At 51.2% G+C, this 15,770-nt stretch overlaps 2 protein-coding genes across 3 annotated transcripts; both read left to right on the top strand.

The window, feature by feature from the left end:
• The first annotated feature begins 902 nt into the window (after positions 1-902).
• Positions 903-7,708, top strand: UNC119B (unc-119 lipid binding chaperone B). The gene is made up of 5 exons (XM_059863208.1): positions 903-1,145; positions 1,639-1,752; positions 2,267-2,378; positions 2,583-2,755; positions 3,612-7,708. The coding sequence occupies exons 1-5, from the start codon at positions 938-940 to the stop codon at positions 3,722-3,724; spliced, it is 720 nt and encodes a 239-aa protein (XP_059719191.1). The 5' UTR covers positions 903-937; the 3' UTR covers positions 3,725-7,708.
• A 97-nt stretch (positions 7,709-7,805) lies between these two features.
• ACADS (acyl-CoA dehydrogenase short chain) lies at positions 7,806-15,255 on the top strand. 2 transcript variants are annotated; one of them, XM_059863966.1, is made up of 10 exons: positions 7,806-7,885; positions 8,194-8,354; positions 9,836-9,985; positions 10,133-10,244; positions 10,622-10,773; positions 11,046-11,216; positions 12,404-12,541; positions 12,798-12,893; positions 13,235-13,291; positions 13,923-15,255. In XM_059863966.1, the coding sequence occupies exons 1-10, from the start codon at positions 7,831-7,833 to the stop codon at positions 14,073-14,075; spliced, it is 1,245 nt and encodes a 414-aa protein (XP_059719949.1). In that variant the 5' UTR covers positions 7,806-7,830; the 3' UTR covers positions 14,076-15,255. The 2 variants fall into 2 exon arrangements, with proteins under 2 accessions (XP_059719949.1, XP_059719950.1); XM_059863967.1 differs by lacking the exons at positions 13,235-13,291; positions 13,923-15,255 and adding an exon at positions 13,146-13,212.
• Positions 15,256-15,770: the final 515 nt, after the last annotated feature.

The raw sequence follows: 15,770 nt of genomic DNA, 5'->3' as shown, positions 1-15,770 counted from the left end.
ACAGCATTTGGCTGGCAGTAGCAGGAGTGTGCTACTCACAAGCCACAGGAAGTGTCACAAATCACTGCTCAAAATCTGATTCCAGTCGTCATGAGCATGTTCAGTGTTGGCTGAAGTCTGAAAAGAGGATGCAGATGTTTGTCGTTCTTGCCCCAGTTCCCCAGAGGGCTGGAGGTGACTCTTGGCAGCTCTTGCGTGCCTACTGTGGGCTGGTGGGCTGCCCCTCTTTGGGAAGAAACACATCCTTTCCTCCTTGTGTGGATACTTTAAGTCCCTCCACGTACGTGCTCCCCGGTTTTTCCCACCGGGCTGGGGAGACTCGTCCGATATCTGCCCCTGCCACCTCGGTGTGTGCCCGTGAAACTGACTGACCCGAGGGCACATGGCCCTGTCGCTGTCCCGCTCCCCAGGGACAGCAGCTGGGGTGTCCCCGGGCAGGAGCGTGGTGTTCCCTCCATGGCATCCTCCTGCTGACGCTGCCCCTTCCCGAAAAGTGCTCGTCACCGTCCCCTGAACAGAGCGGGGCTCTCGGGGGACACCGGCCCTCCGTGTCACCGGCTGCGCTGCGGGCTCAGGCCGTGCCTTCAGAGCCGGGAGCCCAGGTGCCCAGCGAGCGGTGACCCCGGGCGGTGCGGCGGGAGCGGGACGCGGGCTGGCAGCCGGCCGGGAGCAGCGGGAGTGTGGCCGGTTTTGTTTGTTCTTTGTCCTGTTTTCCCTCATGTAACCCAGCTTTCCGGCCCGGCCTGTCGCGCTGCGTCCCCGGACGGAGCGGCTGCCGCGCCGGCGGTGCCCGTGCCTGGCTCTCGGGTCACCCATCCGGGCGCGACCGCGGCGGGCCCTGCTGAGCTTCGGGCGCGGCGTTGCCTGGCAACGGCCCCCGCCCCGCCCCGCGCTCCCATAGCTACCGAGGCGGGCGGCGGCCATCTTGGCAGCGGCCATGAGCGGCTCCAGGGCGCGGGCGGCTGCGGCGGCGCCGGGGCCGGAGAAGAAGCTGCCGCCGGGGTCCGCGGGGCCGCTCAGCCGCCTGCGGGGCCGACGCGGATCGGCCGATGCTCCGCCACGGCAGCCCTGGACCGAGTCCGAGTTGCTGGCGCTGGAGACCGTCCGGCCCGAGCACGTCCTGGGGCTGTGCCGGGTGACGGAGAGTGAGTGCGGGCCGGTCCCCGGAGCGGCGGGGGCTCTGCCGGCCGGGCCGCCGGGGCCGGGCCGGGCCTTCGGCGTGGGGAGCGGCGAGGCCCGGCCCGGCGCTGCCGGCGGGGGACGCGGCGGCTCGGGCGCGCTGGCCGCGGCGGATCGGGGTGCGCCCGCCGGCAGCTCCCGTATAACTTCCAGAAAGTTTGGGGGCTTTTGTGTTATTTGTGGCTTTTGATTTGTTTGAGGCTTTTTGGGTTTTTGTTTTCCTCTGGGCTGCTGATCTCTGGTTTTCTGTCCCGATCGCATCTCATTCTTACTCTGCTACCTGGCACTTATCATGTCTTTGTTTCTCACATCCTTAATTTTGTCCTGCTTTCATGAAGCTTCTGCAAAACAACGAGCAGTACATGTCTTATCGGGCTGGGGCAGACAAAAAGGGAAATTCATTTGGTAAGTGGTCACAGGTGTTTTGAAACATTACTATATTTTTTCTCTCTCTTCTAGATTATTTATGCAAACCTGAGGACAACATTTACAACATTGACTTCACCAGGTTTAAGATCCGGGACCTTGAAACTGGAACAGTACTTTTTGAAATCGCCAAGCCTTCTGCTTCAGGTACAGCATGCAAACGTTGCAGGGAGGATAGAGAGATTCAGAGAGCTGAGAGGTTGCATTGCAAACCCCTGCAAACCGAGCAGAAGGGTCCTTTGGTATATGTCCTGATGACTAAATTCCTCTCCTTTGAGCATAGGACTGAGTTTATCTATGCTGAGAAACTTGTGATAAAAATGTGATTATTGTTGGATGGGAGAGAGCTATCAACTGGCAATCTTCCTTTTTTGGGCTGGTTATAAAAGAGATTAGTTCATGTGCATTGGCAGTTGTGAGGGGTGATATCCTGTGAGATTGAGGGGAGGGGTGGCTCCAGTTCTGGAGCCACCACGGCTGGGCCAACTGTCATGGCAAGTCTTTTCTCTTTTACTTCTTGCCAGTATAAGTCTCAGACCAATTATTAAATGTGTTTACATTCAGTACCTAAGCAGTAGGCAGCTTGTCCTGATGCACCCACTAGCCAGTGTCACCTCGGTGTACACTTTGAGCAGAGTAACTCCAGGCTGGTGTTTTCTAGAGCACGCTGAGGAGGGTGAGGATGACAGCAGTGAGCTGGACGCGAGTGCAGGTCGCTTTGTTCGGTACCAGTTCACCCCAGCGTTTCTCCGTCTTCGGACTGTTGGTGCAACGTGAGTATGAGTTCATGGAAAGAAGGGAGAATTGGATGTTTACTAAGTGTTACTTGACAGTTTATAACAAAACTGGGTCGAAGACTCCAGAGAGCCCATCTTAGACTACAAATAGCAAACTCTCTGTAGAGAACTCTTGTGTAGCCTCATGCCCAAGGCTCTGTTCTTCCTAATAGATGTTTTTTTCCTGATTCTTCCATGTAGAGTGGAATTCACAGTGGGAGAAAAGCCAGTGTCAAACTTCCGAATGATTGAGAGGCATTACTTCCGAGATCGCTTGCTGAAGAACTTTGACTTTGATTTTGGCTTCTGCATCCCCAGTAGCAGGAACACATGTGAACACATTTATGAATTCCCTCAGCTCTCAGAAGACCTTAGTAAGTACCTCCTTTGCCACACTGAGTGGTGTTTTGTTTGTATGTGCATTCTCTCCCTCTACTTGTGAAAGAAGTTGTGACTGGGACAGGAACAAACAGATACAGGTTCCCAGTTTAGCAATGTGTAATCTTCTCTGAATTAGAGATTTGTGCTGCAAAGTCTCCTCCTTTGAAAATGAAAGCCTAAGACAACCTGTGCTAAGTCACAAGCTGTAAGAACTGATGAGAGTCACAGGGCTGACATGCCTGATGCCTTGTCGTGTAGCCCAGAAGAAAACAAAACACCAAAGAAAGGGTTCTTTTTATAGCCGCCCATCTGTTTTTGGCACTTGCTTGTTAGGGCTAGAGCCTCCTGCTTTGGAACAGAACTGGTTCTTCCCTGAGGTCTGTTTTTAAGCCTGCTAAGATCTCTGCAAATACAGATTGCACAGGGTATGTTTGACCTCAGGGGGTAGATGGAGCAGAGGCACAGGGGCCCTTCTGGGGCTGCCTGGCTGTGGGGAAGCTTTGGGGTTTTCATTCTCCCTGTGTACGTGTGGGGAGTGCCACAAACGAGCTCCTTCTGCTTACGGATGTGATGGTTGCTTGGCTCCATTCATGGCTCTGGCAGTTTCTAAGCTTGTTTTGAGTGAGGTTACTTCATTCCCCCTCTGTTTGCTTTTGACAGCACTTGTCCTGTGAATGGGAAGAAGGGAATGGGCAGGCTGCAGCCTTTGAAGTAAGCTCAGAAGAGCAGTTTGCTTCTCTTCCTTGGGTAGGGCAGAGCATCAGCCTAATAAATCCAGTGGAGTGGCAGAGGGCTTTTTATCCTGGCTGTGGCTGGCTGTGGGAGGTAACGGAGCTCTCTCTTTCACAGTCCGTCTGATGGTGGAGAACCCGTACGAGACGCGCTCGGACAGCTTTTACTTTGTGGACAACAAGTTGATTATGCACAACAAGGCCGACTATGCTTACAATGGAGGACAATAATCATTCTGTCTGCTGGATGCTGTGATGCCCTTAACCATTCCAGATGTGCAGGAGTGGACTGGAGTTGCTGTCTCGTGCAACAAGGCTTCTTGCCAAACTTTTTCTCTGTGCGTGAGGCTGAGAACATGAAGCAAAGACGACGGCTCCTGAAAGGAAATCTCCCTGCAACACCTCTCTCTCTGGGACTCAGCGTTTCCTGTCTCTCCTTCTCTGTTCCTGGCTATCTTCTGATAACCTTGGTTAGGTCGGTGATCAGAGGGACTCTTAGACAATTCTTGCTCTTAGTCTTTCTAGTTAGTTTGCACCTTTAGTGCTTCTGATGTTTCACCTTTTGGGTGAATATCGTTTTTCAACAGGTCAGATTGTTTGTGTTAAGCTATTCCTTAGCAGGAAAATCTTAACCCCTTCAAGTAGCCAGCGATGCTTGAAGAGCAGATCTTTTGTTCAGTTGGATAGATCATCTCTTCAGTGGCAGTGGTTTTGTTTGTGGCATTGCTGACATTGTTTTTTAGGGTGCATCCCAATATTCTCCAGTGGGAAAGAGACTAATTCAGCTTCTAAGCAGTGCAGGAATATTCCATCTGCCTCTGGGGGCCTGAGCTGCCCCTAAGAACAGTTAAGCTCTGTTTTGCCATATATTTCACTAGAGATACGAGATAGGGGAAAAAGGGGGCTGTCCCTCTGATAGCGTTTCTGTTTGACCTTTTGTGAGCAAACTATTGAATTTTGGAGCTCAGGGGTCAACCTTAGAGCTGAAGTTAATCTCACTATATTACCATTTCTCCTTCTTCCCTTTGTAGGAATTTTTGGCCCTTGGTACAGAATGTATTGCTTTTTAGGTGGACAGCACATTGTCAGCCTGGCTGGGGTGAAGGTGTCACTCTAGTGGGGCTTAGAGGAAAAAGGGAGAATGTGGAAAATCACTTGAAAAATGAGTAGGAAGCAGAGCTTCCTAGGCTTCAGTCTGTACTTGTAACCCTGACTGGTCTGTCAGAGTTGCTGTGAGCAGCACCAGCTCATTTTCTTTGTTGCAGTGGAGATATTAGTAGCTAAAAGCTTCCCAGGTCAGATCACTCAGTGTTATGGAGTGGGATTCTAGGAAAGTGAGAATGTACGTGGTTCTCTTTTTCATTGTTCCCATCACTGCTCTGCCTGCTCAGCTGCTTATTTATGGTTTAGGAAGTCATGCTGCCAAGGTTGATACCACAGCTGTGTGTGGGATCTGGCAATGGGAGATAGCATCATGCAGTGGGAAGAGGAGGAGGACCTGTGTCTTGCCAGTAGCTGTGCTGGGGCAAGCTCCCAACTGTGCAAAATCTCAGCTATCAAACCCTTTTTTTCCAGTTTTGCTGGCTTTCAAGACTGGTACTTTCCTGTCCCCATGCTGGGCTGGTCAGTTGAGTCTCTTAGGGGAGTTAGGTTGTGTCTAGACTGGAGACCTTTCCTAATACTAGTTCCATTTGTTCTTGAGACAGTTAAAACCTAACTCTTCAATGGTTACCTGTTGTGTTAGGAGGGATTCAGTGTAGTTTGTGTTTTAGCAGGGTCAGACATCAGAGCCTAGAGCCTTTTAATGCAGACAGCAATAGGAAACCACTGCCTTTACTTCCAGATTAGTGAAAGTAACTTTGGCGTGGAACATCAGCTGGCATCAGAGTAAGCAGTGAGAGTGTGTGGGGTAGCAGCCATGAATGAATCTCCAGCTCTTAGGAAGATACTTAATTATGATTAACCACAACAAATGACCTGTTCTGGGTGGAGCATTAATCATAAGCAACCACAACAAATGTCTTGGGAATGTGGAGGGGCAGGGTCTGCCTGATGGAAAGATGAACTGTTCTGCCACCATCGATCCCCTCCAGCATTTCCACAGGCACTAATGCAATCTTGTTTAGGATCTTCAGGATTAGTTAAAGCTGCTGTTGAGGTGGACCTCGAGCTGCCTCTTCCAGTGAACAACTTCCACAGCCCTCATGCTGTGCCTCTGAGGTGGGAAGCATTTGCTTTGCTCTAAGTTACTCACAACAAAGCAGAACTGCCTGGAAGTGTGCTTTTCATCCTGAAGTGTTCAGAAATAGTGTCTGAAGAGCCTACTCGTTATTCCCCCACAAGTTTAGTATATTGAACTGAATTTTGTATGTAGTATAAATCCAGGTGCCTTTAAACGTTTCTTTTATCACACTTTCTACACGAAGCAACCTCTCGCTTTTCTTAGGAGTGTGACGATTCCCATCTGTTTCTCTTGTCACTGTGAAGGTCCCTCAAAGGCGATGGGCTCGTCCCCAGGGCGGGCGGGCACCGGCGGGGGCGCGCACGGGGCGATGGGGGCGCGGACGGCGCGCGCGCGCCATCTGCTGACGGCGGGAGCGCGCCGCCGGTGTTGGGTCCCGGTAGGAAAAGGGAATTCCTGTCCTTGGCCAGCGCAGAGAGGAGGGAACGGCACGGAGGCGGTTGCTTTCACACTGGTGAATGTGTTGGCTATTCAGCAATAAAGGGGAGAAGTGGAGGAAAACCGGGAGACTCGCAGGCAGCAGTAGCACCCCGCAGCTTTTAGCTGAGTTTGTTTGCTTTGCCAGATCAGAAGGTCTTTGCCCTAAAAGCATGCTGCAGGAAAAAGAAAGTCCCTACAAGAGGGCAACCCAGCACGAAAGAAGTTGATTGTAATCCAAAAAGTCAGGGATTTCCAAACTCCTGTCCCCACTTTAGTAGCTTTCCTAGGATTCCTTTTCTCTTAGGTTCTTTCTCTATAAAGCCTCTTTTCTTTGTGGCAGGGATGATTTCTTTGGTAAACATGGTTTAGCAGACCAGCTTCCTTCTGGGTGTGTTCTGGTGTTTTAATGATGGGTCAAAGCTACTCATGCCAGTGAGCTTGGAAGAAATTCCACTGGGATCACATCCTTGACAGGTGAATGGTCAGTTGTAACCTGGTGCTGCAGGCAAAGGAGATGCTTTCACTGTCAGTTGGAGTTTGAGCAAGGAAAAAGGTATCAAAGACTACTTCTCTCAGGTTTTGTGCTGAGTTGGAAAAAGAAAAAAAGTTGTGATCATACTGAGTTTGGCTCAAAACTTCAAAAAGAAAGGGACCAAACCCACAGACTCATAGTATGTTTTTTCCAGTATTTTTCCTCCTATTACCAGGACCTCTTTTTAATATTTTTGAGGCAAGGGCTTTGGATCCATGCCAGCAAACTTCCTGGAGAGCTATTTTCATGCCTTGAGTGTGGAATACATACTGCACCTTGTGAAGGAAGGTCATCTCTTGTTGTATGGACTGGGTACTTCTGTTCTTGTCCTCTGTTTTTGGTAGGAAATGTCTTGTGTGTGTACTTGAGGATTTTCCATGTCTCTTTTGCAGAGGAGCGGCAGCCTCTTCTCTGGTGCTTGGGGATGCTTATTCCATTATCTGAGGGTTCAGGAAGAATAAAACAAGTGTTTAATAGTCAGAAATGAAGGAGGAACGTGGTCGTGAAGCAGTAAGGTCCAAATGTAGCAACTCTGCTTCTCAGCTCTGTGTTTCATCACATCACCTTCAGCTGTTTCCCAGTCTTCTGCCCTGCTGTCCTGTGACATGGAGCTACTTCGTGCTACCCCCGAGCCTGGCTCGCTGTCAGGTGTGACCCTGGGACACAAACACTGCCGTCTCCTGTCCTTGCCGAGGGCAAGGCTGAGTGATGGCAGCCTTGGGGGTGGAGTCAGCACCTCTTCCTCTTCAGCAGCAGCAGGACAATGAACACCAGCAAACGCCCTCTCCGCCTGCCTGGATCCCAGTGCTGTTACAGGACAAGTATTTATATCTCTCACAGTGTGGCCTTGGGGCTGCTGGCACGTGGACTCCTCTGTGCTGTCCCCTTCGGACCCTGCTCCCGTGGCCCTGGCAGCGCCGCGGGGCTGTCCTGGTGGCCGTGGTGTCCCCGCGGTGCCGCTGTATTTGTACACTCGTGGTTTTGTCACCAGCAGTCGGAATAAAGGACCTTCCTTCCCTCCCTCCCTTCCCTCCCTTCCCTCTCCTGGTGGCGCGCGCGGCCCGGCGGGGGCGGGGCGGCAGCGGCCGCTCCGCGAGGGGGCGGCGCGTGCGCGCCCGGCCGCGCGCTCCCTCAGGCGGGGCCATGGCGGCGGCGGCGATGGCGGCGGTCGTGTCCCGCTGCGGCGGAGCCCCCCGGGGTGAGGGCGGCGGAGCGGCTTCCCTTTACTGCGGCTGCTCGGGGGGACTGCGGGGCACCCGGGAGGGGCGGGAAGGGGCCGCGGCCTGCGTGGGTGGCGGTGTCCCGGTGCCCTTCAGGGCCTGCCTGAGGCGAGTCCCCTCAGGCGCGGGAGTGGCGCCGCCCTTCAGCCGGGCCGCAGCTGGGGCCGCGGGGCCGCGGGAAAGTGGCCCGGGCTGGGGGGATCCTCAGAGCCCCTCACGGGCCGGCTCCCACCCCTGGTCCGGTGTGAGGGGCAGCGGCCGCGCTGAGTCCCCTCCCCGCTTCCAGCGCTGGCCCTGCGGCGCTGCCGGCTGCACACCGTGTACCAGAGCGCGGAGTTGCCCGAGACGCACCAGATGCTGCGGCAGACGGTCCGGGACTTCGCAGAGAAGGAGCTGATGCCGCTTGCAGCGCAGCTGGACAAGGAGCACCGCTTCCCGGCCGAGCAGGTGGGTGCCAGGGTAGGGAAGGCACAGCCAGAGATCCCTTTCCTAGTGCCCTGGGGCAGGAGCACTGGGGCTGAGGCAGAACGTACATCCAGCTCCGGTTTAGCAGAAAATTGAAGTTTAGACCAACTCGTTGCTGTGAATGTGGACGTTGTAATTTCCTCAGGGCATTTTGAGCTCTTCACTTTTATTTGTGTTTCTCTGTATCTGCCTTTAGTACCACTGAGTTTTTAGTTCTCTTACTGACTTATCTGTGGGCTGTAATAAAAATTATAAAACTGATTTATAAAATTAATCAAATACTTTTGCAGGCTGCATATATTGGTTTATGGTGAGGAATCATAGATGGCATGAATGCATTTCAGATGGTGGAAAAAAGTGATCAGGAGGTACATGCTGCTCATCCCCTGGGGCTGTGAATAAATCGAAATTTCGCCAAACTAATGATTTTTCATGTGGAAAGACACACCAGTGTGCATGTTAAGCAATGAAATACAAAACTCCAGCAAAATAGATCCTGTTAGCCAAGAGACTAACATTGCCAAGAGACTCCAGGCAAACACTGTCAAAAGCATGAGAGTTCTGTCACATTCCTTTTTCTGTTAAGGTATAAGGATGGTAGCCAGGAAAGTCACACTTACCCTAAGGAAGAAAATTTTACTCCTTACTGTTCTCATCTGAGAATTTTACATTTGATTCTGAGTCTGTTGACTTGAATGTGTAGGGGAAAATTCAAGATGCAAACAAGTGTTTAATAAGATGAAGCGACATACATAGAACCAGTGGCTGTCTTGTTCATCTTCTGCATTTAATGCAGAGGATTGGTGTTTTGGGTGCCCACATAGGAGTGGAATTATGGATCTAAAAATTCTCTCTAGTTCCTTTAAAAGCAAGCAGAGGTTTATGGTTGCAAAGCAAGGGGTCTAGCTGGGGAACTTGGGGTGGATTGATTGCAATGTAACTAACAAAAAAAATTTCTGGGAAGCAAGATCTGGCTTTATTGGGAATGAAAAAATCACCTTGCACCACTGCAGTCATTCATTCTGTAAAATTCTTCCTTTGTGCAGTCCTAGGCTGAAGCTCAGCAGACTCAAAGGTAAAGTTCTGATGATTTTTATCAGTAGGCTTCCCATTTCTACTGACAGGAGACATACAAGGGTAGAGCTTTGGTGGGAGGCTGAGGAAATGCTGGTGGAGTTCTGTCTCCATATTTCACCTTCAGAAAGCTCCCCCCTTCCTAGTACTGAAGAAAGCTCTTTAAACAAGCAAGAGCCTAAACAGCAGTGACTCTGTACAGCTCCTGCTAAAGTCACTGGGATCTGGGGACACTTACCAGTTTCTTGAGGTTTCCATTTCACCAGGAGTTGTGTGCATCTTTTCCCCGGGGTGTAGCCCTCTCATGACGTGTCTTGCTCTCCACGTGTGTGTATTTGCTGGCACACTGGTGCTGCAGAGGATGGGACCTGTCCATTTCCCGTGTGCAGGTGAAGAAGATGGGTGCCTTGGGGCTGCTGGCTATGGACGTGCCAGAGAAGTACAAAGGAGCAGGCCTCGACTACCTGGCCTATTCCATCGCTGTGGAGGAGATCAGCAGGGGCTGCGCGTCCACGGGCGTCATCGTCAGCGTCAATAACGTGAGTGTGAGGCTGGCGTGGCACAGGGCTCTTTGGGAGAAGTGCGTCTGTTCTGTGCTGGCTTCTCTGGTGTGTTGGAGAGCACATTAGATAGCTACTTGATTGGTTGTACCTTCAAGAGGCACTAACAGCACTAAATTCTTAAAGTCCCTGTATTTAGGGCCAATACTCAAGTTTGGTTCTGAAGAGCAGAAGCAGCAGTGGATTGCTCCCTTCACCAGTGGAGAGAAAATTGGATGTTTTGCCCTCAGTGAACCAGGTGATGTGACTGTTACCAATCCCTGTTGCAAAGGATGTGGTGTAGCTTCTTTCCTTGGTCAGGTCTAGGATGGGCTTTAAATCTTTGAAACTGGAACGGTATAGAAGGGTGGTTTATAGCAGTTCTGTGTGAGTGGAGTCTCAGTACCCAAGGCATGAAGTGCCATCCTATGGTCCCTGCTGAAAATACTCATTCTGTGTGAGCAGAGCTCTGAACACATCTCACACACGTGGGCCTTTCCCTGTTCTGTGTGAGGGTCAGTGGTGACACTGTCACAGTTCAAGAGGTGCCTTGATCAGATGGGGTGCAGGTGGGGGTGGGTTTGCCCCCAGTGTGTCACTGCTCACCTGAGGTTTGTTTGCTGCTGCTTTGCTCAGGAAACGGCAGCGACGCAGGTGCAGCCTCCACAATGGCGCGCCTGGACGGGGACGAGTGGGTTCTGAACGGTACCAAGGCCTGGATCACCAACGCCTGGGACGCTTCGGCCACCGTGGTGTTCGCTACTACGGATAAATCCCTGAAGCACAAGGTGAGATAGTTTGTATCAGTCAGGAAAAAGGGGTGGGAGTGAAGGAGTTGTGGAGAAGCACTTGCCACTGCTGGGACTGTTTTTAGAGCCGTGCATGCATTGACCAGAGGAGGGGCTGATGCATGCTGGTTTTGTTCTGTCTCAGCTCTCCTCTCCCTCCTCCTGGTTACCTGGACATGTGGCTTTTACGTAAAATGGAGGGAGCCTGTGGACAGCCAAGGAAGTGGGAAGGTAAGAAGACACCATTGCTAAGAGTTTGGGTCTCGTTGCAGGGCATTAGTGCATTCCTGGTTCCCATGCCAACAGCTGGGCTGTCACTGGGGAAGAAAGAAGACAAACTGGGAATCCGAGCCTCTTCCACTGCTAACCTGATATTTGAGGACTGCCGGATACCCAAGGCAAACCTCCTGGGGCAGCCAGGAATGGGCTTCAAAATCGCCATGGTAAGAGGGTGCAGCTGTGCAGGGGGTGTACAGATGCCCCCAAGCTTACCATTTTGTAAACCATTTCCAGAGGCAGTCACTTCAGTGAGGACTGCTTGCATACGCTGTTCTGTGTCATGTTAAGCTGTTGACCCTTCTTGACAACATGGGAGGAACCATTCCCAGAGCTTGATGGATGTTTAATTTACACAGATCTTTGACAGCACTTTTATTGTGGCAGTTCTCAGCTGGAGCAATGCTGATACCACTGAGGTGCTGTGTCAATAGGGGCAGTATATTTTAATTTTTCTTCTTTCCCAATCCTCTATTCCTCCAGTTGTACCCATAGATAAAGGGAAAACATGGCATTTCCCCATGTGAGTACTGTGGCAGAGGAAGGTTGTCCTGGAGGCCTGTGACAACTTCTGCAGGGTGTCTAAAGGTGAATGACAGCTGAGTTATGGTATGCATGTGAGTTCTGAGGAGGAGCAAGGCATCTGGGAACAGCTTTGTTTCCTGCAGTGAAGCACTGTCCTTTGAGAGTGGTCATTGCTCTCTCTGGAGGGGCAAAACACCCTTTGTTGGCCTGACATTTTGGGTCGAGCTCCCTGGAGCAGAGCCCATTCCATTATATCCATAACTAAAAGTGGCTGGTGACTGACAGGTTCTTTTAAAGACCTTCAGCCTAGGGTTGAGAAGCCTTTTCTCCTTGTGCTGCAATTTCTTTCTGTGCACAGAGGGGCAGAGTAGATGTTTGAGCGAAGTCAGGTAATTGACTTGGGTTCACTAACGAGTTTGAAAAATTCTTTCCCATGTGTGTCCAAAGGATGAGGGTCAAAAAGGAAAACTGACCAGATTTCCAAAGTAAAATCAGCTGCAGAGTGTGTTGGGTCTGCCTGAGGAGTTCTTGCCAGCCCCTTCCAGAGCAGATCCTTGTTGTGCTGCTTCCCTTATTTTGCTCCCTCTGTTTTTCTCCCAGCTAATAAGCAATCCCTCTCCTTTCTCCTTCTACTGTTGAACTCCTGCCTTCTCTCTGCAGTGGAAGTGCTTGTTACAGCTCTCTATTCCTGCATAACTGGGAACACTGAATCAAGGAGGTCTCTGACCAGAGGATTTTTAAGGCTGCAGCAGCTTTCCAGCAACATCAGAAACATGTGTGTACTATTCTTGCTCAAGTATGACTTACATGTATTTCATGTCTTTCCCAGCAAACTCTGGATGGAGGAAGGATTGGTATTGCCTCACAGGCACTTGGAATAGCACAGGCAGCTCTGGACTGTGCTGTGGATTATGCTGAGAAGAGAATGGCCTTTGGGTCACCCATCACAAAGCTTCAGGCAGTGCAGGTATGAGCAGGGCACAGGGGGCAGTTCCACAGGCTGCTGGGGCTGGTGGAAAGTCTGTGTGGGTGTGGTATCAGGCACACAGTGCACTTTGTACTCTCTGAGGTAAACAGGGTGATAATTCCGTTTTCAAATGCTATTACAACTAATTGTTGGGACAGAGGCTCCTTTTCCTTAGATAGCCCCAAGGGTGGAAGAGTTCAGCTGTCCCCTTGTGCAGGCAGAGGCCCTGGACCAAAGGCACTGTTTGTTGTTGCAGTTCAAGCTGGCAGACATGGCTGTGGCCTTGGAGGGTGCACGCCTGCTGACCTGGAGAGCTGCTATGCTGAAGGACAATGGAAAGCCCTTCACTAAGGTATTTCCAGCCCTGCTTTTGTCCAGCAGCCACAGCACAGGACACAGGCTCAAAGCCAGGGAGCCCCAGTCCATAGAGCATTGCTGTGCTCAGCCCCTGGCTGGCCAGCACCGCTGGGGTGTAACCCCCAGCAGGTCCTGGGCCTGCTGCCCACCTGTGGGCAGCCCCCTGAGCTGTGCACTGGCTGTAACCAACGGGAGAGGGGTGGCTGATCTCAGCTGGAACCATCATCAGGCCTGTCTCTCTGCACAGCTGCTCTGTGAGTGTTCAAGCTCCTTGTGCAGGTGAGGAGTTCCTTTTTGTGACAGCTGCACTCTCAGTGATGTTTTCCTTCCCCAAAGGAAGCGGCAATGGCCAAACTGGCTGCATCAGAAGCTGCAACGTCCATTGCTCATCAGGTAACTGTCAGTTGACAATTCTGACATACGTCGTATGGGAAGGGACTTTGGGTGTCTCACAGGTGCTTTGGGAAGGTGGGATGGAATTCACTGATTTATATTGGAAACACACCAGCCAAAGCAAGCAACCAGCCCTATGGCTGAAGCTGTTTAGCACAACCATCTTCACAGGTTGTGGGAAAGCAGGGGTTTATACTGGCCTGTGGCAGCTGTATTATTAAAGTGGCCTCTGCCTGCTGCTGTCCAGGGCAGTGGCAGTTTTAAGGAGCAGCAGTGTGGGAGAGAGCATGGGGCCACTAGTCATCACTACTGCACCTGGATGAGATCCTCTGTTCCTTGGTTTAGTGTCCCCTGTCTTTCATAAAAGCATCTTAGTGATCCATATTCTAACAGATACCTCTGAAGCAATGAACTGCCCATCTGAACTATCCTTATTTTTCTTAACCCAGATCAATCCTGTGTATTCCTACGATCACAAATGAACTGCAATCATCCCCATGTGTCCCACCCTTCCCATTATGCTTGCAGTGGGCACAATTCCTCTCAAAATGGCTGTTTGTGTGTGTGTGTCCATTCTGTAGAAAAGATTTCTTGACCCCACTTTCTTTCTAAGCTGCTGCCTTTGTTTCAGGCTATCCAGATCCTGGGTGGGATGGGCTATGTGACAGAGATGCCAGCGGAACGGCACTACCGCGACGCTCGGATCACTGAGATCTACGAGGGGACCAGTGAGATCCAGAGACTGGTGATCGCAGGCCAGCTGCTGAAGGCCTACCGAGGCTGAGGAAGCTGCCTGGAGCAGCACACTGCCCCAAGTGCATCGTGATGGTGCACAGTGATGGAGTTTGACCCTCTTGAATGAGGCTATTGATGGAGGTTTTCCTCACCAATGAGTAACTGACCCTCTAGTTAAAATGTGCTGATTCTTCTTTGGACAAAGTATGGTGCACTGAGGCTGGACTGAGGTTTGTAAGTGACGGCTGTGAGTGCAGGAGGGAGGAGGCAACCTGTGCTCATAGGGCAGCCTGGGGCTTTTGCTGTATGGGACTGTTGGAATGGCTTGGTAGTGGCAAAATGACAGCAGCTGCCAGCCACTGCCTGTTATGATAAACTTGTCACTACATGGCACTGGATAACCAGTGCCAAAGTTAGAGGTGCTGAGAGCTGTGACCCCTGTGCCCTGCTTCAGGCTGCTGGTCACGTGCCTCTGCAGACATGCTTCAGTGGAATTCAGGTGTGGGATGCAGCTGTGTGTGAGCTCCTAATGGGACAGCCCAGGCTGAGGTAATCCCTGCAGCAGGGCCCCTCTCACATCCAGCAGGAGAGGAGCCAGACAGGAGGACATGCAGGGACAACCCACACACAGAGGAATCTCAGCAGAGAGTGTAGTTGCTGTCTGCATAGATCTGAAAACACAATTCCTCGATCTGGGCCAGCAGGGCCCAGCACCTGCTCACTCATCTGCTCTGGGATGTAGGGATAGAAGCAAAGGACAACAAAGCTGCAGTGCCTAGGACTACTTTGTAAAAAAACCAACACAAACAAAAAGCCCCTTCTGCTCCCAAATCTGCTTCTGCGATATCAGCAGGAAAGGAAGTGCCTGATAGGGCAGTAACAGCTTTTAATCTTGACATGTTTTGGGCAACGAGGACATGAAGAGATGACACGCAAAGCTCACCAGGAAGCTTTAGCAGTTGCACATCTTCAGTCGGTGATCATTGGTAAGACATTAACTTTAGGAGCATCAACAGCCAAAGGAAAAGCTCTAAACGCAGGAGAAGAGGGAGAGGATTAAGACGAGAGCCTGTATGGTCCAGTCCGCCTCCTTGTCCAAACAAGTACACTAGAGGGAAATGGTTATTTTCCTGTGGTGCCATTTATTTAGACTTGTGTGCAGAGAAGAAGAGCAGGATTCTGTTACCCGAGAGAGCAAAGAAGACAAATAAAACCTGATTTTAAAGGACCACCACTCCCTCACCTTTTTTATTTTTTTTTAATACAGATGTGAATTAATTTAGAATAATTTCTTCCAGTCCCGAGATGCAGGAGCAGAAACCAGTAGGGCCTGCATGCACCAGTGATACCAGTTCTCAGTGATGTCAGTCATCCCTGTGCAGGGTGCTGGAGGGCAACAGCGTGTTGGGGCAAGGGCCTCAAGTGCTCAGTTTCTCCTTGTTCTGCTATGCATAAGGATTGACAGAACTTGCCAGGTGGTGCATTCAACAGGAGCATTCCTACTGGAAAATCATTCCAGTGATCTTGAATGTGCTGTAAATTATGGAGGGCTTCTCTGGATGAAGCTTGATTTCAGCCTGTATCACCTCTTTGATTGCTGCAGGCTCACTTCAATGATGGTACCAGAAGATGTGGGATACTATTTTACACTAACTTCTCCTTGCAGCCACTCTGGTAGAACAGGAGCTGCAGGGATGTGAGGACTTCAGCAAGGCAGAGTTCCTGTTATGCTGTGCTCCAGCTG

Source organism: Haemorhous mexicanus, chromosome 19 (assembly GCF_027477595.1).
Source record: "Haemorhous mexicanus isolate bHaeMex1 chromosome 19, bHaeMex1.pri, whole genome shotgun sequence".
Classification (NCBI taxonomy): domain Eukaryota; kingdom Metazoa; phylum Chordata; class Aves; order Passeriformes; family Fringillidae; genus Haemorhous; species Haemorhous mexicanus.
Note: the sequence above shows the minus strand (reverse complement) of the source record. Positions and strands in the feature narration are given on the sequence as shown.

Bases quoted from the DNA above. Each gene is read 5' to 3' on its own strand.
- UNC119B (XM_059863208.1), top strand. From the start codon at position 938: ATGAGCGGCTCCAGGGCGCGGGCGGCTGCGGCGGCGCCGGGGCCGGAG. The intron at 1,146-1,638 runs GTGAGTGCGGGC...TCTCTCTTCTAG, and splicing joins GCTGTGCCGGGTGACGGAGA to ATTATTTATGCAAACCTGAG. The intron at 2,756-3,611 runs GTAAGTACCTCC...TCTCTTTCACAG, and splicing joins TCAGCTCTCAGAAGACCTTA to TCCGTCTGATGGTGGAGAAC.
- ACADS (XM_059863966.1), top strand. From the start codon at position 7,831: ATGGCGGCGGCGGCGATGGCGGCGGTCGTGTCCCGCTGCGGCGGAGCC. The intron at 12,542-12,797 runs GTATGAGCAGGG...TTGTTGTTGCAG, and splicing joins CAAAGCTTCAGGCAGTGCAG to TTCAAGCTGGCAGACATGGC. The intron at 12,894-13,234 runs GTATTTCCAGCC...CCTTCCCCAAAG, and splicing joins ATGGAAAGCCCTTCACTAAG to GAAGCGGCAATGGCCAAACT.